The 25,403-nt window shown below is 34.6% G+C and overlaps 1 protein-coding gene across 1 annotated transcript in view; it reads right to left on the bottom strand.

The window, feature by feature from the left end:
• The window catches only part of LOC126703055 (DExH-box ATP-dependent RNA helicase DExH14), a 38,086-nt gene that overhangs the window by 5,912 nt on the left and 6,771 nt on the right, over nucleotides 1-25,403 (bottom strand). Inside the window, exons 13-43 of the mRNA XM_050401960.1 lie at nucleotides 24,487-24,552; nucleotides 24,212-24,364; nucleotides 24,047-24,130; nucleotides 20,896-20,970; nucleotides 20,678-20,809; nucleotides 20,525-20,590; nucleotides 18,588-18,653; nucleotides 18,345-18,467; nucleotides 13,944-14,093; nucleotides 12,999-13,211; nucleotides 12,457-12,612; nucleotides 12,110-12,334; nucleotides 11,931-12,032; nucleotides 11,740-11,820; nucleotides 11,506-11,586; nucleotides 10,796-10,999; nucleotides 10,568-10,684; nucleotides 10,339-10,461; nucleotides 9,527-9,616; nucleotides 9,328-9,453; nucleotides 9,120-9,182; nucleotides 8,140-8,228; nucleotides 7,639-7,729; nucleotides 3,949-4,098; nucleotides 3,676-3,867; nucleotides 3,518-3,583; nucleotides 1,561-1,716; nucleotides 1,334-1,477; nucleotides 986-1,053; nucleotides 694-859; nucleotides 557-619 (exon numbers count right to left, since the gene is read on the bottom strand). Coding sequence (XP_050257917.1) covers nucleotides 557-619; nucleotides 694-859; nucleotides 986-1,053; nucleotides 1,334-1,477; nucleotides 1,561-1,716; nucleotides 3,518-3,583; nucleotides 3,676-3,867; nucleotides 3,949-4,098; nucleotides 7,639-7,729; nucleotides 8,140-8,228; nucleotides 9,120-9,182; nucleotides 9,328-9,453; nucleotides 9,527-9,616; nucleotides 10,339-10,461; nucleotides 10,568-10,684; nucleotides 10,796-10,999; nucleotides 11,506-11,586; nucleotides 11,740-11,820; nucleotides 11,931-12,032; nucleotides 12,110-12,334; nucleotides 12,457-12,612; nucleotides 12,999-13,211; nucleotides 13,944-14,093; nucleotides 18,345-18,467; nucleotides 18,588-18,653; nucleotides 20,525-20,590; nucleotides 20,678-20,809; nucleotides 20,896-20,970; nucleotides 24,047-24,130; nucleotides 24,212-24,364; nucleotides 24,487-24,552 — 3,681 coding nt within the window. The remainder of the gene's footprint in view (nucleotides 1-556; nucleotides 620-693; nucleotides 860-985; nucleotides 1,054-1,333; nucleotides 1,478-1,560; nucleotides 1,717-3,517; nucleotides 3,584-3,675; nucleotides 3,868-3,948; nucleotides 4,099-7,638; nucleotides 7,730-8,139; nucleotides 8,229-9,119; nucleotides 9,183-9,327; nucleotides 9,454-9,526; nucleotides 9,617-10,338; nucleotides 10,462-10,567; nucleotides 10,685-10,795; nucleotides 11,000-11,505; nucleotides 11,587-11,739; nucleotides 11,821-11,930; nucleotides 12,033-12,109; nucleotides 12,335-12,456; nucleotides 12,613-12,998; nucleotides 13,212-13,943; nucleotides 14,094-18,344; nucleotides 18,468-18,587; nucleotides 18,654-20,524; nucleotides 20,591-20,677; nucleotides 20,810-20,895; nucleotides 20,971-24,046; nucleotides 24,131-24,211; nucleotides 24,365-24,486; nucleotides 24,553-25,403) is intronic.

The raw sequence follows: 25,403 nt of genomic DNA, 5'->3' as shown, positions 1-25,403 counted from the left end.
GAGATTTTGTTTATCAGTAAGTTACATACGCACTATGTGAGTCTTGAAACCACAACCTTACTCTCCATCCCATTATTAAGGGAGGAGGAATTGTCATTTGAGCTAGAGCTCATTGGAATTTAAAAAGAATGAGCTTATGATGAACAAACTGTTTCAGAACAATAATAATCAACAAAAAATTACGTTGACTTTTTAGGCCTGAACTGTAAAAAAATAATCAGTATAATAATTTTACATGTCATAAAGAAAATATCTCAAGGGTAGATATAGAACTGACAACAGGAATGAAAATGAGTATGAATATAATTTTGAGGTCCTTTCTTTTTCTTCCAAGTTTTAATTAGCTGCTCGCTGAACAAAGTATCAAGTGCTATTCAGCTTGACAAGAAAGACATTTCTCAGAATTCAGTAAAGCAACACGTAAGTTCATTACCAAATAATATGGGCAAAGTTTCAGATATATTATATATAATTTATTCCTTTCAAACTTGTGACACTCGATTACTATATAAAGATAGTCAGGATACAAGTATGGGCTACACATAATCAGAAATACCTCATTATGCCGCACAGGAAGTTCATTGTACTCAGAAGCAGCAGAGAGTATATGCAGAAACACCTACAATGAAGAATTTTTTTAAGATTCATGATTAAAATAATAGTAAAAATGAAACCAATATAACTACAACTTACTTCAAGCGACGTGTCTGGACCAATATTTGAACCAAACATAGAAACAGTCATGTAGCTGAGGTAATACTGAGAAGCTATTGAGCCCAACATCATAGGCTCGACAATGTCGTCACTCATCTTGATGCATCCACTGTCTTCCAGATCCTCAAATGTGTTTTGCACTAACCTGCAAAAAGATAAAAGAGTTACCCAACTTAGCACTATCACAGAGAAGATGGCACATCCCAACAAAATTCCATAAGGTCTAGCTAATAAATTACTACTGATATAAATAAGAACTTAGAATTACTACCGAGATAAATAAGAACTTATAATTTCAGAATCTGTACTCTCCAAGCCGTAGTAAGCAGGATTAACCGTCTGTAAAAATAAAACATGAAAATAAAAAATCATAAGCATTGATGTGCACAATATTATCTTAATCTTTTTTCCATATTTGATAAATCATGTTGTGAATCCTTTCTCTGAAAAAAGGTTTTCATGATCTTCAAATCTAGCACTTGAAGAGGAAGAACAGGGGAGGATTAGATCTGATATGTATATTGCATCTTCCAAACATTCAAGAGTGTTTAAAATAACTTGTATGACTAATTCCAGTCTAGCAACCAAATATTTGTTTCTGTAATCACCAAAACAATACCAGTCTACGGAATAAGTAAGTCCAGGTAAGGTAATGCACTGCATCCTCCTTATGGCAAATTGTGCTGGAAACTATCTCTGCATTGATGTGTTCATGCAACTGCTCTCTGAGACTACTCTCAACCGGAAATGGTTCATACAAAAACTGCATCCAAAACATCAAACTTACTCTAGATTCCCAAACAAAGGACCATTGAAAGCATACACAGTTACCATTTTGAGTTTAACCTTTTTATAGAAGCTCTTTTTGGGTTCATGAACAAGAATGACTGCTTTCCCATGTTGATCAAATTGTGGGCGGCCAGCACGACCCATCATTTGCAAGATATCTGTGATTGGAAAATCAACATATCTCTTTGCTTTTCCATCATAATATTCTGTTCCCTGCAACAGAAACACATGTTTTCTTAACAATATGGAGAAAAAAAGGATCTCAAAATAGAAAGAGAGTATTGTGAGCTGCCAGAATAGCATGAATTTGAAGGCAGTACTTTCTTGCCTAGCATAAGACTCGTGATCTTATGATCGACCAGTGATGAATCTGTATTACTTAAATCATATGAAATAATTTTGTTTACAAACTTCATTGGAAAAGTGGCACTCCTACCCGTGTGGTCATCAAGATCCAGGGTTTGATCCCCTTGCCGTTATTTAGCAACACACCCCCCCCCCCAAAAAAATGGGGCCACCCCCTAAAAAAAATGTTGCAACATCTTTCAAGTGGTACTTAATCCGTGACAGAAAAGCTTTTTTTTTTTTTCCCTCAAAATTATTTTAAACTCCTGAAATGTTCACTCTCTTCCTCGCACAAACTGAAACATGATTCTATATTGCAACATCTATCCATGACAGAAACTTTTTTTTTCCCCTTAAAATTTCTTGTAAACTCATGAAATGTCAAACTCCTTGTCTCACCTTTAATATTTCCTCAAAAACATTGCTAAATAATATACACAAGTTTCTGTAAAGATTATAGATATGTGTATAAAACTACACCATAGTTCTCAAAAACAAAGTCCAAGCTCCTCTCCAACTGATAAAAATATGGTTGATCAATTATCAATAAGGATTCATCCCTGCTGAAATCTGGTAAGTTCAACTAACTATAAGGCAGCTCCCTTTCCAGATGCTTTACAAATTAAATGAGCTGCAAGTATAAAAAGTGTATTCTTTCCAGATGATATTAGGTTCATGAATCCTGACACCAACTTTTAGTAAAACAAAGTTTGTTGGGTTCACTCCTAGATCAGCTGTTCTTGATTCAAAATGTCATAACATGAGTGCGGCACAATTTCACTTGAAATAGCTCAGGATTTTAATAAGTTAAGCAAAACAACACTAGGTAAAAATAAAATGCTAACTCAAAAAAATTCCAAATTTCATTGTGTAGAAATATATGAAAACGCTAGCAAGAGATAAAATTGCAAATATAATTGCAATCTTGTTATATGGAAGATGGAATTTTGTTTTAAGTGAAAAATTATGTCCCAATGGCTTGGGGGCAGATCATTATCCCTGTACTTATCTCAAATCTTCATACAAATGGCCTACTTAATACAACCTAAGAATATCACAATACAATATATCACATGAAGGAGACAAAGTAGAACACTTGGAATCAAGTATGAATACCTTTCACTTACAATGAAATATGATTTCTGCAGAATTTCAGGTGACAAAATGATAAAATACCTTGAAGAAAATTTTTGAAATCTTTTTTCCCTTTTTGATAAGTAAAATAAGAAAAATTTTGAAATCTACTCTTAGTTTAAGCATAACCCTCAACAAAGTGAACCAAAACTTTCAGTTAAAACATCATTTGGATTTTCTTCAAAAATTCAATAATAATTTACAGATGAAATTTGAATGGTCTGGAAGTTCAAATGAAATTTTCGAAATCAAGTATAATGTGTATAACATCCAAAATCTATCAAAATCAGTTAAGAAAGGCTTACAAAACAAGTGCACTTGATTTGAGGAGTATTTTTGAGCCAATTAGTAGGTGCTTGGACTGTTTCATGAAGAGTAAAGTGACTTAATTTGTCACCAGAAGACCAGATACATAGACCAATCTCTTGGATATTTATCTCAAAAGAACTTTGTCACTTTTTAATGCTTGCAATTTTCCTTTGCATGTAAAAGTGTGAAAAAGAACTTCATGACACCATATTTAGTTTTTGTTCACCTTGATAATGACCAGATGTGCTGGAAGGTTCACACCCCACGCCAATGTGCTGGTACAAACCAATACCTATAATTGTATGATGTAATTCATTAGTATAAAAAGTTGAAACAATTTTTTTTTCCTAATTAGGAAATAAATGAAAGACTATAGAGTAGTGCCTGGATCTTGTTGTTTGCAAAAAGTTCCTCTGCCAGAGATCTATCCTTGTCATTCAAACCAGCATGGTGCAACCCAATGCCAAATTGTAATGTGTGCCTCAGGTTCTGATCAGTGACCTGAGATAGAACCATTTGAAATGCTTCTTCTGGCATATTAAGAAACTGCCTTGGTTGCTCATCTGAAGCTGCAAACTTCCATTACAAAAAAACCAGAGCAATTTAACGGCACTGAAAATTAAACAATTCATATTCAAGGTATGAAATGGATCACACCTGAATGAGGTCCAGAGCAGTAAGCCTTGTTTGGCGACGAGATGAAACAAATATAAGAACTGGTTTTGTAGGTGAATGGGTGCATATTGCAGCATATGTGGGTTTATTCATGCTATTCATCCTCGGGCAGTAAAACTTTCCAGGATAACCCTGTTCATAGAAACTGACATCAGAATTGAAATATGCATAAGGCCTCAATCAACTTTCACATCAACCAGAAGAAGTAATCATGAACAGGGTATTTGTTACTATCTCATTTACCATCCACTAAGAATATCATTGTAGTTTGAACAAATAAAGATTTATAAATCCAGAGCAAAATATTCCAAATTTTGTAATAGTAGTTAGTTACACATGAACCAATTTTCAGAAATATTGCGATGTTTAGACATGACAAAAAAGAAGAGAATAAAACCTTGTCTAGACCTCATACACATCTTCTTACAAAGTAAATTGTCAATGGTGGCAATGATCAGGTAAATGTGGATCACTTTCTATACTACACTTCAACAACTATTGGTACTTACATGGCTGAATGTGATACCTTTAAACCATAGCATTTGATCATCAGTTCCCTTTTTTTTTTGGGAGGGGGTAAGAAGATCATCACTTCTTATCATGTGAAAGACATAATGTTTCAAATATAAAGTATAGAAACATTTAAACAGGCACACATTAAGCAATAAGAATATTACTCGCACTTCATAATTAAAATGAGTCAACAACACAAGGATATAGACTTGATAATAAAGTTTTGCAAGAAAAGTATGTTTATCATGTCAATTGAGAACATACATGATAAAATAATTAATAGAAAGATAATGCATAATCTCACAGTGACTTCATAAGAACAGGTAAATATTATACTGTTCATTAATTCTATAGTTTCAAATTCAGGAAGTACTGTTCATATCCTTTTGTGTTTATTTTTAAGGGAAAATAAAAGTCCATTACTTGGAAAATATTATGCCATTCTTATTATCAAATTTGTTTTGGTCCCAAAACATCCATTAGAAAAGTTATAGCATAAGAGAGCAACTGTAGAAAGGCTTGGAGTTTGATTGTATTGGGGATATGGAGAGGATTTGGCTTGAAAGAAAGTTTGAGAGAGAAGAGATTTCTCAAGTTGTAAGAGACTTGGAAGGGGACAAAGCTCCAGGTCCGGATGCGTTTACTATGACTTTTTATCATCATTGTTGGAGAGTAGTGGAAAAAACGTCTTAGCGGTCTTTGATGAGTTTTTTCAATATTGTAAGTTTGAAAAATCTCTTAATGCTACCTTCATTGCTTTAATTCCAAAAAAGAATGATGCCTCTAATATTAGAGATTTCCGACCTATTAGCCTATTAGCTTGGTGGGGAGTATGTATAAAAACTTGGCTAAGGTTTTTGCAAATCATATGAGAATGGTTTTAGATCCGTTGATTTCTGAAACTCAAAATAGCTTTGTGGGTGGGAGACAAATCCTTGATTCGGTTCTTATTGCGAATGAATGTGTTGATAGCCGAGTGAAGAGTCGGGTTCCTGGGGTCATATGTAAACTTGATGTTGAGAAAGCCCACGATCATGTGAATTGAGAGGCTCTTCTGGATTTATTGAATAGGATGGGCTTTGGGGTGAAGTGGTGTAAATGGATTCATACTTGTATATCCACAGTTTAGTTCTCTGTCTTGATTAAAGGGTCTCCAACGGATTTCTTTAGTAGCTCAAGGGGCTTAAGACAAGGGGATCCGCCATCCCCTATGCTGTTTTTGATTATGAAGGAGGTTTTTAGTAGGATGTTAAGAAGAGTGGAGGGAGCTGGCTTAATCTGTGGTTTTAAAGTTGAGGGAAGGAGGGGTGGTGGGGAATGTGTTTCACATTTATTGTTTGCAGATGACACTATTCTTTCTTGTGATGCAGACGTGGAGCAAATTCTTCATATTCGGTTGTTGTTACTTTGTTTTCAGGCTATAATAGGTTTAAAGGTCAATGTGCAGAAGAGTGAAATGGTTCCAATAGGGGAGGTAGATGATGTGCATGCCTTGGCTGAAATTTTGGGCTGCAGAGTTGGAACTTTACCAATGACTTATCTTGGCATGCCGCTAGGAGCTGCGCATAACTCTCCTTCAATTTGGAATCCTATCTTGGAAAAAATTGAGTGGAAGTTGGCCGGGTGGAAGAAGTTGTATTTGTCTGAGGGGGGTAGATTGACGTTACTTAAGAGCATGTTATCTAGTCTTCCTACCTATTTTCTATCACTATTCGCCATTCCTACTTATGTGGCTAATAGAATTGAAAAACTGCAAAGGGATTTTCTATGGAGTGATAGTAAGACTCATCTAGTAGGATGGGATAAAGTTTGTGCGTCCGTAACTAACGGAGGTTTAGGTATAAGGAAACTTACCACGTTCAATAAGGCATTATTGGGGAAATGGTTGTGGCGGTTTGGGAAAGAGGAGAATTGGCTATGGGGGAGGGTGGTAGCTTCAAAGTTTGGGGAAGAGTGGGGGGGATGGACTTCTAAGTTAGGTAGGGGAGTTCATGGGTGTGGTTTGTGGAGAGGTATTCATATGAGCTGGGAGGATTTTAGCAAAAACATTCAATTTGTTGTTGGGTTGGGGAATAGAGTAAGATTTTGGCAGAATGAGTGGTATAGGAATCAACCTTTCCAAGTGGCTTTCCCGAGGTTGTATTGTATTACTATTAACAAGAAGGCCTCTGTAGAAGCCTCTTTGTCAAGGCAAGGGGTGGAAAATAGAAGAATTTGGGATGTTCGTTTTATTCAGGAATTTAATGATTGGGAGATGGATGAAGGGCTGCATTTTCTTCGTATCTTGGGAGCCAATACTCCTTCAATGGATGTTGGAGACTGGTTGAGATGGAAGTTGAAGCCTAATGGGGATTGTTACATCCAATCGTATTATAACAAGTTGCAAGATTCTCCTTTAGTTGTCTTTCCTTGGAAAGGTATATGGAGAGTTAATGACCCTAGACGTGTTTCTTTCTTCATTTGATTTGTAGCTTGGAATAAGATCCTAATGATTGATAACCTGAGATTAAGGGGCTTGGATTTTGTGGACTGGTGCATTATTTGTCGACATTGTGGGGAGACAGTGGACCACTTACTCCTTCATTGCGAGATGGCTTATCGGTTATAGAGCTTTGTTTTTATAACTTTTTGGAGTGTCGTGAGTCATACCTAGATCGATTCTAGATTTGTTTTTTGGCTGGTGGAACTGGTTGGGGAAGCATTCATCTCAAATCTGGAATTTAGTTTCATTGTGCACATTATGGTGTATTTGGAAGGAACAAAATCAATTCCAATGATCAGATGCTTGCTTCTTTTAGTGGAACTCTTTTTAATTGGTCTTGGGCTTGGAGACTCACGACTAGTAATTCTTTCGCTTCTTTTCTTAGCTATCTTTCACTTTGTAATTAATCTATTGTTTGGTTTTCTATTATGTATTTTCTCTGTTTTCTTTTTTCTCTTCTTGTAATTTTCTGGTTTGCTCTGTGCTTTTCTTGCATAGAGTAGTCATCCGTATATATATCATTCTTACTTATCAAAAAAAAACTGTAGAAGTTATAAACTGAAGTGTCTCTTTCAAGAACATGCTTTTGAGTACAGAGGGAGTATATATCATAGAATACATAATATAATTGAAGAACATTTCAAGAAATATCAGACAGTATGAGAAGATGGAACTACCTGGATATGAACTTCAAGAGGTACAGGCCTCACACTTGGCTTGAAATTGAAGAGACCGATTTCCCCAACACCCAACCAATCAGCCAAATCACTAAATTAAAAGAACATGAGAAAATCATAAAGTAAAAAGTATTGAGCATAGTGGTTGCAGACATTGTTCTGGTTATTCAATGTTCAAACAAATTTTTTTTAAGTAGTAGTGCAAACATTTTGTAAACACATAAAATTAACAAAAAATATTTCATTACATTAACTAAATCAAAAACTTATTTCACAAAATATTATTATAGATAGACAGGAATGGAAGCCAAAAAAAAAATATATATATATATATATATATATACATATATATATTTATGCTTTGTTGAGGAGGCCAAATAGTTGAGAAATGAAACACAAACATAATAATGATAATTCTAGGCATGGAAGTGAGATCCAACAGAAAAGAAGCAAGAGCATTCTGAAGATTCAAAGAAACTATAAAATTATGTGTAAACATACCCTGCATTTGCTAAAGCTGTCGAAAGGCCTACAAACCGTACTGCGCGCTCTGTTTGTGAGGATATATATCTCATCCTTGAAACAATAACCTGGAAACGTTTAGTTTTATAATTGAGATTTCTCTTTACTTTTTTTTTTTTTTTCCAGATAAGAAAAGGATTTTATTCCATTGGAACCACCTCATGACCAATATAAAAAACAAGATAGCCTCAAGAATTGTAACCATAGAATTCCAAACAAAAGAAATCAAATAAACAAACTCAGTAAGATTTCCACTGTCACTAAGACCCAGGACAGATGACCATCCATAGACTAAATGAAGAAAAATTTTGTAGAATTAAATATAATATTATAAATTTGTGGGTTAATGAAACAAGAAAGACAAGGAAAAATATTTATTCCTTTATACTAGGTTTGAAACCTCTAGCCAGCATCTAGGGCCACCCAATTCCTCCCCACAATTAATTTTGTATGTGAAGAGGGGAGACTACACCCCCACAGCCCCTGAGGGGATAATTAGGTGCTCAAAGAACTCGGGACACCCTCATTAGCAATTAAAAAAAAAAAACAGAATATTTATTCAAATAAAATGAGAAATGTCTCAGCTATTTTCTGCTGTAAATTTTTTTCCAGTCCATTTTTGCCCTTTCACCAGCAAAAAAATTATGTATCTCTCTTGAAAATCAAAAGAAAAAGATATCCACTTGTGGAAATTACATGAATGTACACAACTCTAATGTAAAAAAACCTAGCAATATTTCACAACAGGAATCTAACAGACCAGTGAGTCTGGAAATCTTAACAGTGAAATTTCTTTCAATGTGCTATGCATTACATTTTGATACAAGATAATAAAGAATCAGTTCTTCACTAAGAAAACCATCAAGAAAGACAAGACGAAAATAATGAAACTCAGAGAACTTAGATTCCATTATAGTGGCAGCACTCAGGAAAAGGTTACAGCAGTTGTTGAGTAATACCTCAAGGATAGGACCACGATCAGCTCCCAGTAAGTGAATCTCATCCAAAATCATAAGACCAACCTATTGATTAGATATTACACATCAATACCTAACTGGCAGAAATATGCATATGATCTAGCAATTCAGTATTGTAATATCTATAAAATGTACAAAAATGAAAGGAAAAAAGAATCCCATTAAATAAAATAACAACAAATAGATGCACCTTTGTGACATAGCTTCGACTATGCCAATTACGACTGATACCATCCCACTTCTCAGGAGTAGATATTATGATATCAGCTGACAAGAGGGCCATCATATCTGGAGTATAATCTCCAGTCATTTCAACCTGATAAAAATATCTTGTTAATACCAGTACCAATGTTAAAATTCATTAATGACTAATAAGCAAACACTGTCACCATCTCCTTTCCAAGCTGAGAGACAAGACGCTTTTTCCAATCATTCATTCTTTCCCGAACAATAGCCTTCAATGGTGCTATATAAATAACCTGCATTTAGTCAACAATTAAGCATACTGCCCTTCATGAAATAAAGCACCTAAAAAATTTAATGACTAAAACACTGATTATGAAACCATTTAGTTCACCTGCATAATAAGGAACCTAGTTTGTTTTTTGATAATGTTTTTAAAAGAACCATAGAATGTGTTAAAAACATATACTCTGGTACCATATGAAAATGGGCATATCTTCTTGTTAAGAAAATTTGGTTACTGTAGTTAAGGTGAGAACACATCTTCTTTTCTTTTCTTTACTTTTTTTTTTGGTTTGTTTTCTGTTTTTGGGTTTCCTAAACTCTAACCCAATAACTAAGCATCCATATAATTTGACATACTACTAGAGGAGTATATCTAGCAATACTGATTTGCCCATCAATAGAATTGCCCAATCAGCAAACATCCACTGAAAAAACCCTTGTCCTTTTTTGTTGTATTTGTCTCTAACATATTGTTATATGCTGATCCACTTTTTGTTGTGCAGAGAATTTTGTACACATCTTTGTATCAGACTGAGGTTTTTTTTCCTGATACGCATATTTCATTCAAAAAGAAAACAAAAAGGTTGTAGCCTCAACACATGAAAAATATATGAGAGATATGCAAAAGAAGAAAGAAAAAATGAAAGAGGAAAAAAATAGAAGGCAAAACTAAGATCTATAGAGACAATAATCTTCTAGTTTTATAATGCATGGAGAAAATTAATTTACATACCTTCATATCAGGCTGAGTATTAAAGAGGCGAAGCATAGCAAGCTCAGCAGATATGGTTTTCCCACTTCCAGTGGGAGCTCCTAAAAGGACATTATTGTCCGTGTGATACAGGACATGAAAAGTCTGCCCAATTCCAGCAAATGCATCAAACCACAAATTCAAATTGTCATTGTTCTGAAATAGTAAAGTATCAACTAACAATACTTGTGCTAAAATTTTGGAACCAAACCTGCGTTTGTATAGGATTAAAATGTGAAAATTTGTACAAGTCTTCATAAGAACTGTTACCCAGTGAAGTCACTGGAAGAGGTTTTAAATCTAGAAGTTCTGTGTGTGAAGTACGACCCTGAAGGAACCATAGTCTTTATATGAGAAAGAGATTTGGCATGAGCAAGTAGTAATACAAAACCACTACAATTTGAGTTTAGTCAAAATTGAAAAAATAAGATATTGATACCTCTGGCAGTGCCAAATTATGGAAAGAAATGGTATAGAAAGCCTCTGCATGCAACCAAGAATCACAAACAGCACGAATGTAGTATTGGGGTGGATGTGGTTCAAATATCGGCACAGTGAAGGAAAGCTTCTGAGGTTCCCCTCTAGCCATCCGCTTTGTCAGATTGAAAAGTTCAGAGTGGTAGATATGGTCATTCTCTGAATCCTGTTTTAAAGATTGATCAGGCATCCAATGCAGATGTTGGAAAATATGGAAACCTAATTATTACCATGACCCACAAGGAATGACAGTAAAACCTAGTCAGGACGTATTTTCCACCAAAAGTTTTAAACTACCAGTAGCGTACCAAGAATGAGATCAATTTCAAATGACATGAGCAATCCCTAGAAAACCTAGCAAAGTAAAATTTTCTATATTTAATCTAGTACAAACAGAATTGCCGGATATTAGCCACCATGATAAAAATTAAAGATAGCATTGGTTGCTGAGAGTCTGAACTCATCAACCCTATTAAAATATAAAGGATTTTTTCCTGTGCACTTAAAAATTCACATTCTACACGTATTGATCAACAATATTTTTCCCACAATTAAACCCTCAACCTTTTAAAGTGAAGTGATTTTTTAAGACAATTTAGCAGCTAATAAAATAGGTGCTAAATTCCCAAATTTTAACCAAGAAAATAATTGTCAAGTCAGCAGACTCAGCACCTCAACTAGAATCCACCAACGCAAAGCAGCACCATGAAAACGATCTTTCCATGTAAAGTCTGGCGTTATGAACAGATCCACCTGAGAAATAAAAATTAATTACATAAAAAAGGATAATCGATTTAATCCAACAGAAAATATATAAATTTTAATTTCACATGATTAGAAAGAAAGTTTCAATTTCAAAGATTTAACAGTAAAAATTCATTGGTTTCAAAGATTACACAGAATTACCTTCAGAACAGTTCTGGTGATTGGACTTACAGTTGCTGATAACTGGATCCATGGGAAATATCCTAAATATTGCTTAACCAACTTCCATCACCCAAAGAAAAGAAAGAAAGAGGGTTATTTAGAATCTAATTTTCATATGAATCCAAGACTGTTTAAAATTTTAAAACACCAATTTATGAAATGATTGATACCTTTCCTCCATGTGCATAACGAATCAGTGCTCCGATATCCTTTTCCTGCATCTCATACAGGCGATCTAAATCAGCCCCTCGTTCCTCAAGCTTTCGCGTTATCTGGACCAACCAACATAGTTAATAAAAGAGGCAACAAAAGTTTAGTTTGAGAAATAGTAAAGGTATATCAGACAAACTTCTGCTGAAATATCCCTATCAAATTGTCTAAGTGGATGTTGATGGGGCCAAATTTGCCGATCCACAGCCTTGCAATATTCCAACATTAACAAAGACATCTCAGACCAGCCTCTGCGCAAACAAATTTCGAATAAAGCCCTCATAATACGAGCCAAACTAGCACTTATATATGCAGCATCAGAAACCAACGAAAAGGTATCAATCGACCCTCGAGATATGTACAACTGCAAGTAAAATAACCAATGCATTAGTCAATACATATTGCCTTTTCTTTCAGTTAAAAATTAGCAATAGTGCCAACTGCCAAAAAAACCGAAAGAAAAAAAGGCAAAAGAAGAAATGTAACCTGAATAAGAATGGAAATTTTTCCATGTTTATTTGAAGGACCACCCTTAACTTCCAACGGACATGAATTGCGTGCCATCATCTCTAACTCATTCTGTTCCTCTTCACGAACAACAATATTTTCAAATTCAGAGGAATGGGCAACCATTTCAATTACCTACAGTAGAAACAAAGTGGTATCAGGCATCAGCATATATAAAATAAAATGAAAATTCAGGAATCAGCATATATAAAATGAAATGAAAATTAACACAAAGAAAAGAACCTTGAGAAAAGAAACTACAGATAAGTGTTTCATAGGGCTCTGCATCTAGAGAATTAAGACAACACAAAAGAAGACCAATCACTGAAAAGGTAATTGGCCTTTGGTCTCTAGGTAAGTATTCCTTAATCTATGTTTTCTTTAAAGGAATTTTTTTTATAAGTAAAGTTTAGCATAACAAAAAGAAGTTAAATAATATATCAAAAGGTAGCCCAAAAAATTTAAACATCAAGTACACCAAAGGAAACATGTAGCATAAGCAATAGGTTGTAAACAATAACCTCACTCTCATTCATGTGGCGTCTCAACATTTCATTGTAAGTTTCAACACTAGAATACTGAATATAGAAGTGGCTTGCAATGCGACCAAGCTCTGTACAGTAAAAATTGCCACTTTTCTCATCAAACCGCATCATTTTTGCTTTGTCAAGTGACCGTGCAGCATCTGTTACAAGAGCTCTTTGCTTTGAACTTAAACCAGGATCTGCAATAACCTGTCAAAAAAAAGTAAAAGATCCATTGTGTAAGCACCCTTACAGTCAAAAAAATATATACATTTGTGAGCACTTTATTGGTACCAAATTCCGACCAATAACCAAGAACATGTTCAACAAGTGTCAGGGGAGGCAAAATGTCAAACATTTCTTCCAAGCTAAGTGCTCTTAGTATATGCATTCCTTAGACATTCCACCAAGGAAGAGAAAGCTTGCCCACTGGAGAGAGAAAAAACTAGAAAGAACAACCTTGCAGAAAGTTTAGTTATTGGGACTTGGGAGACATATTCCTCTCACCGGGCTGCTCATTAACAAATAGCCACCCACAGATTAAATCTGTAGATTTTTTATTCATTCTGGTTGATCTTATTTGCATTTGCATTAAGGCTTGTTACATGTCACCATCTCTCTATGTATCATTTCGTAGCTAATATCCAAGATCACTCATTGGACTTCAAGGAGTACTCAACGCGTATTACTAAAATTTTCATTAGGAAAAATCTTATTCAATGTGTGGTAACAGATATTATGGTAGTCTGTTAATTTTTGGAAAATATGAAAAAGCTAAAATCCAAAAATGTAGGGGAAAACAAATGGCATAGACATCAATAAAAATGTTCAACACAAAATGTCTATATTTACTTGTCAAACCAGACATTATCAGGAGCTAGACTATATCATATTAGATCATCATATTTGCATCAGAGAATAGTATGAACAGACATACAATACCTCATCCCATCCAATACCATATGCCAACGGATTCAACCTCATCCTTATAAAAAGATATGTATATCCAAGCCATGCACAAGCTTCCTTAACATTAGTGACTGTACCCAAAGCTACTTCCGCATTTAAATTATCTTTCAGGGAGCTAATAAACTGCAAAATATAAAGAAAGAAATCACAAAATCAAAAAGTGAAGCAATAATTAACAATATAATCTTCAGATTTATTGGATGATGTAAACATGGAAAAACTTGCAGTATAGGGAAATAAAAAACATATGAATTGCAGCATCGCCGAATAATTAATCTGAAATAATGAAACACCAAATGTATTATCTATCTCCTTCTAATTCCTGCTCTTACAAAGAATTTATGGACTTAACATCCCACTTTGCACTAGCTTGCAAGAAAAAAAAAGGGTCTAATGATAAATAAAGTTTATGAAAAGTTTCCATTTTCCAGTCTGATTAACACCTTTACTTCATCGTGAAATTTGCCCAAACTATACCAACCAAAAAAGGGGGCTGTTTTCAACATCTTGTTTGTACATAAATCCTACGAGAGAGAATGAGGCATAATAGAGATAACTTAACTAAGTAAATTAACAAAATTTTGCATAAAGCCCAACCCTTCTATCACTTCTATTCTATTACATCTTATCCTAGTAACTCAGATCATAAACAACAACACTCTATACTCAATAAATTATTATTATGGTTTCTATTTTTGTTTCAAACACATTTAGGTGTAGAATAAGCGTAAATGTTTAAAACTTCAGTACCCACTAGATTTTTTTTTCTTTTTCCTTTTTTTGGGAGAGGGGGGGGGGGGTGTGTGGGGGAAGTACAATCGTAGATTTAGAGATCCATGAAATCAACCAAAGAGTTACAAGGTACCCTAACATAGTACAACATTCAACCACATGGCTTTGCTGCTCAGGGGGAGTCAGGTAAGGTGTACAGATTTCATAAAGCCATACATGGCCTTAAGCAATCTCTCGAGCTTGTTTTGGTAAGTTCAGTGAAGCAGTGATCAAATTTAAATTGCATCATTACCAATCTAATCACTCTATCTTCTCTTATACCTTTGAAAGAGGAAAGATCTCATTAATTGTGTATGTTGATTGCATAATTATTACTAGTGAGGACAAGAAGGAATTGGCGTAAATGTACTTTTGGTCCCTACGTTTTGGGTCATTTCTCGATTTGGTCCCTAAACTGATTTTGCTCCTAGGTCAATCCCTGAAATTAGAAAATCGATTTTATTTTGGTCCCTGCCGTCAACCCACTAACAGAAAATACATACGTGGCAAACAGCGTGTCCTACTTGCTGACATGGCGTTGACGTGGATATTAAAATATTATTTAAAAAACTTATTTAGCATTTTTGAAATGCCATGTCAGATTTAAATTAATAAAAAATTAAAACAAAAAATCCAGGTCAGAAATTTTAAAATAAATAAACATTAATTTAACTAAATTAAGAAAAAAAAAAAAAAAAGCTTTTTCAGTTTAAAAAATTGAGTTCCTATCCCAAAAAAAAAAAAAAAAAAAAATTAATCAAAATTTTTTAATCTTAAATCTAAATTTTTTTTTTTTTTTTTCCAAAGGAACATATTCATGTTTTTTGTATTCTTCCTCATAGTATGATTCATATTCTTAGCAAATTAAGTCAGACTACATCTCACAAAAATCATTTCTTTTTCTTGATTTTCTTCTTCTTTCTTCCTTTCTTCTTTCTTCTTCTACGCTGGAACCCAAAAGCAAACACAAATTTTTCATTCTTCTTTCTTCTTCGTAATTTCTTTCTTCTTCTTCGCTAACATCCAGTTGCTTGCTCTAATTTCCCCTTTTCTTTATTCTTTCCTCTTCACCTTTCTTGTCACATAAATATTCTTTCTTCTTCATCAATCTGACATAGGAGAGGGAGAGAAAGGGCCGATCTATCACGATGGGTTTGTGGCTTCCGATTGGTGTTTTGTGCAGTGGTTGCAGTGGATTGGGTTTTTAAGGGTTGGGATTGGTGGGTTATGGGTTGCGATCAGTGGGTTGAGGGTTGGGATCGGTGGTTGCTGGGTTTAACTTGGTGGTGGTTGCTGGATTTAGCTTGGTAGCAGTTGCTATGTTTTGTGTGGTGGTTGTTCACGCGGGTTACCATTCTGACCAAAGTCAGCTTGTAGGCCCAGAGGTTTTTTGTTATTGTGAAGCCCAGATTAGTGGTTCTCACACCTCTCTCTACCTCACCCTCTCTCTAAGGTTGATTTGGAAGTTTTTAGCTTAGGATTTTTGTGGATTTGATGTTACTTCTTTGCTGTTTGCTGGTTGCTGGTTGCTGGGAAATTTTGGAAGATTTAGGAAGATTTGATTCGGTGGTGGTGCTTTGCTAGTTGCTTGGGTTTATGGATTTGATTGCTGGAGATATGGGTTTGGGGTTTGGTTGAGATTTGGGTTTGGGATTGATTATGGGGAAGAACACAAAGAACAAGAACATGTTTAGAAAAAATAATGAAAGGAATTAAAATTTTAAAATAAAAAAGAAAGACATTCGATATGAATATCTTCTTCTATAAAAAAAATAATAATAATAATAACAAAAAAAATTAGATTTAAGATTAAAAAATAATTTAGATTTAATTTTTTTTTTTTTTTTTTTTTTGGGATAGGAACTCAATTTTTTAAACTGAAAAAGCTTTTTTTTTTTTCTTAATTTAATTAAATTAATGTTTATTTATTTATTTATTTTAAAATTTCTGACCTAGATTTTTTGTTTTAATTTTTTATTAATTCAAATTTGATGTGGCATTTCAAAAATGCTAAATAAGTTCTTTTAATAATATTTTAATATCCACGTCAACAAGTAGGACACGCCGTTTGCCACGTATGTATTTTCTGTCAGTGGGTTGACGGCAAGGACCAAAATAAAATCAATTTTCTAATTTCAAGGACTAACTTAAAAGCAAAATCAGTTTAGGGACCAAATCGAAAAATGGTCCAAAATGTAGGGACCAAAAGTACATTTATGCCAAGGAAATTAACAAGTTTGAAGACATTCCTTCAAAACTTGTTTTGCACTAAGGATTTAGGAAAATTGTGCTACTACTTGGGCATTGAGATGGTGCAATCTAAAGAAGGAATTATTTTTTCATAGAGAAAATATGTGTTAAGACATTTCGGAAGAAACAGGTTTGTTAGGCTATAAACTTCTACAAATGCCTATGGATCCTAATGTCAAACTTTACGTGGATTTGGGGAAGTTGTTATCCAATCCTAAGCGTTGCTGTCATCTAGTTGGTAAGTTGAATTATCTCACCATCACTAGCCTAGATATATCCTTTGCAATTAGTGTTGAAATTTAGTACATGGTTGTTCCTCATTTCTCACATTGGGAGGCAATTCTCATGATTGTGAAGTATCTTTATATATATAAAATTAATATATATATATATATATTAATTATATATATAATAGAATTTTAACTTATGACATCTACTCCAAGGTAATTGTTTTTTATCATTAGACCAAGACACCAATTGATTTTTGGTGTAGATGAGTTCGAATCCCAAATCTTTTTTTCGATGACAAAAGATTTCACTAGTTGAGCTAACTAGAAAACCCATAGGATTGTGAAGTATCTCAAAGCACATCCAAGCTGCTGATTTTTGTATAAAGAAAATGGTCATTTATGTGTGGAAGCATTCACAAATTTAAATTGGGTAAGCTCACCCTCAGAAAGGAGATCTACTACTGGATATTGCACCTTTCTAGGGGCAGTTTGATCACTTGAAAAAGCAAAAGCAAGAAGCATAATGTTAAGTAATGAAATCTTTGCTCAAAAAATAAATAAATAAATAAACAATGAAATCTTTCTTAAGTCCATTTGTCAATAGCTTATTTGCATAGTGTTTATCAAAAAATATATAGTTTTTGGTAACTTTTATGTTAAATGTGTGAAAAAAAACTAAAAGCTAGTTTATTTCCAAAAAGCTAAAAGTTAGATTATTTACAAACAAGCTAAGACAAAAGGCAAATAGGCAATTGCCAAACGCACACAAAGCAACAAGAAGCATGAACTTCCTCGAAGAAATCTAAAACATCCTTCTCCATAACTCCCCCACTATACCCACTAGAGTTCTTTTTAATGTGCACGTGTAGCTTCCTTGAAGAAATTAAACAACCATATAGATATAGTGATAAGGGTGAAGCTTTTGAACTTTAAGTTAACCATGGTCCAAATTTTCACATAATGGTGTCGCAATTGTTTTCAACACCCAATGAAAGTGACCTTCAGATATGGTTTCGGAGTTAATTATTCCTTAAGTGACCCAGCTCTGATGAACATTAAAAATACAGCATACATCTCTAATGAAATGTTTTAATCTTTTAAAATCAGTTAAACGACATATAACCTGGCTTTCAATGGGGAGTTGACTCGTCAGCAACCGCAAATAGTAGGCTAGTTTGTCATGGGATGTGATGATGATGCCTTCACCACTTTTGTCAAACTGAGGTCTACCAGCCCGTCCAAAGATCTAAAACAAATATATCAATGTGATCAGTAAAAACAGCTACACAGTAAATCAACAACCGCAGCTGTATATTAAATGAACTTGTTTTTATATGTATTTCCAACAGAAAATTTCAGGTCTTACCTGCATAACATCAAGCATGCCTAGATCTCGCCACCCACCAGCCTTCGGATCATATAATTGTGTCCCCTGAAGGATGACACCAAGCAGATGGCAACATAAGAGGACAAACTTGAAAACTATATGAGACTTATCAGGCTACAAATGCTAATATATTCATAACCAATAAAATTTGCAAGTATACACGTGTGCACACACATTTTGTATGTGTATGTAAATCAGTAAATGTAGTCAAAATTGGTTTTGAACATTAGTACTTTCATAAATTTCCATCAAAGTTACAACTTTTCATTCTAGCTTTTCTTTTAATGGGGCGACACTTCATTTAAGTGTTTCAAAGAAAGGGTCCTCTTGTGATGCAAGGATGCAAAATAAACCAACTGAATTGAAAAAGGGATCCTATTGGTAACAAACAACCGTGATAGCACATGCAAATTTCATTTTCAGCACACTGCTAGACAGAGCCATGCATCTGCTTGCTAAAACTGGCAAGTCAAAGTTTTCAACAAGCTGAACAAAAAGAAAGTCATCTCAGTTGCAGGCATGTGTACTTTAATTAAGAGTACTTTATCTAATATACCAACTTATTTCCTCTCTTTTTCCTATCCCGGTGGAGGTTGCAAACCGTATTGAACAACTTCAACAAAACTTTCTTTGGAGTAGTATGGGGGATGATAAAAAAACTCACTTGGTGAAATTGGCTACGGTTTGTGCTCCTCTTCAATCTGGGGGCTAGGCTATTAGAAGTTCGAGAAGTTTTAATAAAGCGCTATTTGGAAAATGGCTAAGGAGATTTGGGAATGGGTGACAAGCTTTGTGGAGGAGAGTGATAGGGATTAAATATGGTTGTAAAGGGGGAGGTTGGTGCTCTCTTCCCGTAACTGGTCCTTATGGAGTGAGTGTTGTGGAAGTCCATTAGCCGTGACTGGCCTTCTCTCTCGTCACATCCAGTTTGAGGTTGGGGTTAGGTCTACTGTTAAATTCTGGCAGGACATTTGGTGCGGGGACACCCCTTTGAGAATGTGCTATCCAGAATTATTCACTATAAGTCGAAATAAGGAGGCTTATGTGGCTGATCTAATGAAATTCCCAAATGGTGTTCTTTTTTGGGATTTGAATTTTGTAAGAGCGATTCAAGATTGAGAATTTGAGTCTTTATCCAATTTCATGGATAGTATTTATGGAGTCTCTTTGAGGGGAGTTGGGGAAGATAATATTTGCTGGATTCCTACTAAGAGAAGAGGTTTTGAGGTTCAATAGTATTACCAGATATTGACAAAAAGAATAGACCAGTCCTTCCCTTGGAAGATTATTTGGAAGCCTAAGATCCCTCCCAGAGTTTTTTTTTTTTTTTTTGGGGACTGTAACTTTATGGAATATTTTGACAATTGATAATTTACAGAAACGAAAATTTTGGATTTTAGATTGGTGTTGTATATGAGAAACAGGGAATTAGTAGAGCACCTCCTCATCCATTGTCCTATTTGCTTCTGACTTATAGTCTATGGTGTTCACCTTGTTTGGCATTCAACTCTTGTATTTTATGCACTGGATTGTACTTTGTCCCTAATGTATACTTCCTGTATACTCAAGCAACACTTCTTTTTAAAATTTTAATATATTTATCATTACTTGTCAAAAAAATTTAAAAAAAAATGTGCTCAAACTTTACAGCAGAGGAGGGTTGAAAGCACAACCCAAATCGTCTATTACTCCAAAAACATGTAAAAGAAGAAGTAGAAAAGTTTGACCAAGCAAAGAATAGACAGACTTAGAAGTAAAACAATTGATATTGAGGATAATGTAAAACTTTATTCCTATTAGCCTATTATCCACTTGTCTTTGGTTATGCGATTAGAAAATAGATTACTTAAATTGCACTGATGCAGCAGTTAAACAGAGAACACTTGCAATGAACAAATAAAACAATTACCACAAACCTTGATCACAACAGTGTGAGCAGGCAAATTTACACCCCATGCCAAAGTTGCTGTACAAACAAGTACCTAAAGCAGCAAATTATAAAAATGCGCAAATATGTCAGTGAAAATCCAAAAGTACTGAACTATGAGTGAAAATTGAATGAGCTTTACCTTCAAGAGTCCATCAGAGAAAAGCCGCTCAGTCAAACCTCTATCAGCACGTAGCATCCCAGCATGATGAACACCGATTCCATATTCAAAAAGTTCAACAAGATCTTTGTTTCTAGACTTAACTACTTCCCTCTGAAAAGCATAAAGGAAAATTTAAGAACAAAAAGAGAAAAAGGTCCTAAGAACAACCGAAGAAAATGAAGCATTAAGTTCCCTGCCTTGATTAAGTCAAACTGTGGATGTTTATCATTGCTAAAGAGATCAAGATCATCAAATTTTCGGCCAAGTTCAACCTGTTCAACATGCCATAAAAAATATTAGTGTAAGCATAGAACACACTGATAAACTTCAAATAAGATTGCCCCATCATAGACACAAATAATACCCATAAACGCATTCATTGGCATTTGAAATCTTTAACAAGAAATGTAATTTCAAAAAACATACAGATCTATCACCCATTGGAGAACAAAAGGCATAATCAGTTGTTGTCGACAAAAATTCAGACAAGTAAGATGATCTGATATGATGACAATATATTCATGAATGGAATGCTTGTTATGAGTAGAATTTGAAAAGGTGCATAAATTCATATTGCTATAGCTGCTTCAATTGCTTTGACAACCATCCAAAGTGATGCAGGACAAAATTCAATGGAAAAATTGAAGAAAATTAAACAAAAAGAAATGATAGGCCTAGGAATCAACACCTAGGTTGCCAGGAATCATCACCCAGCTATTGGAAAATTCAAACATTAAATTTTTATTTCTCAAATCATATGTCCCCTACATTAGATAGGCTTCCAGGAAACATCAATTAGGAAAATAACATAATCCCACACAATCCTCAATCATAACAAAACATCAATGAAAATTCAAATTCAAATAAACATTAAATTTGGTGATTCAAATTCAAATGAGGACTAATATTATACATGTTTGTAAAAAACAATGCCCTCTCTAATTTCTTCTTAATCCATAATAGTTTTCTCTTCTACATATAAATTTTAGCATTGCAGTCCTCTTCCCTAAGCCGCAAAACTCTTGACTTTAGTCTCCAGCTTACCTCCTCAATTAACATGATTTATTGTAAATCTCCTCCACTCAACTCCCATTTGGATTTTTCCTCCACAAAGAAAGCTCTCATCTCCTCTTTCGCATCCAATTCCTTGACCTCCCTTAGCAACTCTTTCTTCCAAACACCCACATCTCCAAATTTGTCTTTGTTCCATCAAATTTAGGTCTTGTTTCACAGCTCTTAATTTTGACAAGTACAAAACTTAGCCCTCGTTTGGGAGAAGGGAATGGAATAGAATAGAATGGAAAGGAATGAAAATAATAATTTTAGAATATTCTTCTCTTCTCTTATTTGGGAGTTTATATGGGAGAAAATGGAATGAATAAGAGGGAACACTCATTCTTCTTTATTCCCTTAAAACCTCAAATTTTCATTCTCCTGAAATTGGGAAGAATGGGAGGGAATGAAATTAAATTTAGGTTGTGTTTATTTTGGGTGTAAATGATTTCCGGAAAATATTTTACACCCAGCAGCGTGTTTGGGTGCACATGTAAAATAAAGTTTTCCGGAAAATCTTAAACTTTGACTGTAAAATAAGCCCTTTGACCCGGAAAATCATTTACGCTTCTCTTTTACCTTCAAATGATTTCCGGACTCAAGACACCCAAAGAGAGAGAGAGAAAGAGCAAGAGAGAGTACAAAGAGTGATCTAGAAACACAAATAAGCACATCCTCGCCGGACTCACACCCAGAGAAAGAATACCCATCCCTCAAGCCGAGCAAGGAAAGGATACTCCGCCGACCCATCCCTTGTCCTCGTCCTCCGCCGTTCTATCCCTCGTTCTCAGGGTAGCCACCGAAAAATAGATCGAACCACCATGAGTCCATGACCCAGTGAACAACCCACCCTTAAGCCAATTAGACGGCCATGAGCAACCCACCCCTAAGCCGATTTGTCCACCATGTGCACAACCCACTCCTAGATCGAACCACCCAGTAAGTGACCCACTCCTAGATTGAGCCGCCACCTTTAGATCGACCCACCGTGCCCATGTCGCCACTACCATCGCCACCACCAAGTCACCAACAAACCGATCTCTCTCTCTCTCACTTAATCTCTCTCTCTCTCTCTCTCTCTCTCTCACGATTGGTCTTATGATTTTGATTTTTTTTGTTTTGATTTTTGTTTCTTTGATTGTTTATATATTTTGATTCTCTGTAATAATATTTGTTTGAATCCTAAGAAAATGCGAGAAACATGATAAAAATGGGTTTTCTAGAGCATTTTCAGGAACACAACCAAACACTAGAAAATATTTCCAAAACATTTTTTGGAATCCAACCAAACACCTGAAAATGTTTTCATTTCTGAAAAATATTTTCCCCTGCATTCATTTTACACTCGGAATTTGATTTACATCGAACAAAACGCAGCCTTAATGAATTTTTTACTAAAACTCTCATAATACCCCTACATATTCAACCCTTTATTTTAAAATAGGGGTCTAACAGTAATATTGTCATAAAATGATTCCATTTCATTCCCTCTATATTACTTCCAAACAATATTACTTACATTCCATTCATTTTCATTCATTTATATTCCTTTATTTTAAAACATCCAATCAAGATTACTTAATTTCATTCCATTCCATTCTTTTCCATTCATTTTCCTTGCTTAAATACATTCATTTCCATTCACTTATAATCATTCCATTCCATTCCCTTATGAACTTCCAAACAAAGCCTTAGGAACCTTGGTAATGATGATTCTCCCACCACTGCTTCACCTTCTACACAAGCACCTCTGACCTCAGCCACATATTTTCGAACTTAAAGTGAGACTTACCCCCCATGAAACTCCCATTTTCAAGCAAGATAGGAAAATGGTCCAAAGTGTACTAGGAAGCAAGCTTTAAGCTGAGGAAAAATGTGCTTCCCAATCTTATGAAACCAAAAATCAATCCAATCCCTATATGGAAGGAACTTCGTGATTGTTGGACCACATGAATCGCCCACCCATCAATAAAAACCTAGGTCAAAACTTGCTCAGAAATGAAGTCTAAAAATTCCCACATAGCTAGAGAGGACCTGCTTCCACCAGCCTTTCACTAGGAAATATAACTACATTAAAATCCCATCCTCATCGGCCTTCCACAATCCAATTAGCACTAAATTTGGTGATTCAAATCCAAATGGTCTCTAATTTTGGTATCCTCATCACAAAAGCTTTCTTAATAACAAGCTAATGTAGTGATAACAACATTATTAATGGAAACCTGCATAAAAAGGAGTTCAAGACAAAAATACATCCAAATTGATTACATTTAATTGGAAAGTAGAAGGGTATACCAATTTCTGAGCTGTTTTTGCTGTGTCCTTACGTGAATGAACAAACACCATTGCCTGATGACCTTGCCTTAATGAATCAACAATCTGGCACAAAAAGTATCATAAACTAATATATTGACATTCCAACAAATTACACTCACATGAGCCAAGATCGAAAGCACAAACCTTTTTATAGCAAATCTCATTCAGCAATTCATTGCGAGCTAAATAGTTCTGCTCACTAATTCCAACATATTGTTGAGCAAGAGGCACAGGACGATAACTAGAATCAAAGAAGAAGAGTCCCGCCTCTGGATTCACTCTCAGAAATTGTGCCACCTGGGTGTTCACGGAAGAGATAGAATCCATATTAAAAAGCGAAATGCAAATGAGGCTTCAAATTTAGCCTCTACAAGCTAATGAGAAGGAAATTATAAGTAAGAATTATATGGCCAAAAAACCTCCAAATAATTTGGTAGGGTGGCTGAAAGCCCCACGATACGTATCATTGTTTGTGATGACTCCACCTGTAAGTGGAAAAAAAAATACAAGGAAGTACATAGAATTACAACCAATTATGTTACAATTACTACATTTCCAAAGTATAATACAAAAACCAAATACTTTCACAAAACTGACATATTGATCCACATGGCATCACCCTGAGACATTTAGTCATACACATCATCAGGTTGGGTGAAACTTGTCTGTCAATAAGAACAAGTAAAAATTGCAGATTTTTCCACTAAAATAATTAATGATCCACCCAGTCACAAATTACTGGAGACACAAATCTAAACTTTATAGGACTAACTGAATTCTTTTTCTTTTTCTTTTTTGTCTGTGCAATCGGAAAGAGTATTACCAAAAAAAAAAAAGTAAATAATTGGAACAGTCAATTGATTCGATCTTATAAGATACGGCATTTAAGGCATTTTGCGGTGCCCTAATCTTCTACAACGCACCATTCCCAACAAGATCCAATACTCTTAATACAATTATCCAGTGTAAAACATGACAAAACAAAGGTTTTTTTGGTACCAAAATCACTTTCTTCAGATTTTCTCAAATGCACTTTCCCCAAGAAGATCCAATAATCTATATGATGTTATTCAATGTTTATCTTATGCTGCCCCCAAACTTGAAAAATCTCTTCATGCCACACTCATTCTGAACTTTGTTATTATTGTTGTTGTATCAGTTTTGGTTTTGTCGTGCATTAGGATTGCTTTTGGATTATCATGTGGTCGCTGAATGTTAAGTAACATGCTTATATAGACTACTAGGGTTTTTGAGCTCCCAAAAAAAATAATAATAAAATAACTACTAGGACTACAAAAATAACCTCAACTCTAGAAATTAAATATAATATTAATAA

The sequence above is a fragment of the Quercus robur genome, chromosome 10 (assembly GCF_932294415.1).
Source record: "Quercus robur chromosome 10, dhQueRobu3.1, whole genome shotgun sequence".
NCBI classification, from domain to species: Eukaryota; Viridiplantae; Streptophyta; class Magnoliopsida; order Fagales; family Fagaceae; genus Quercus; species Quercus robur.
The sequence above is the reverse complement of the archived record's forward strand: the minus strand, read 5'-3'. Positions and strand labels throughout refer to the sequence as shown.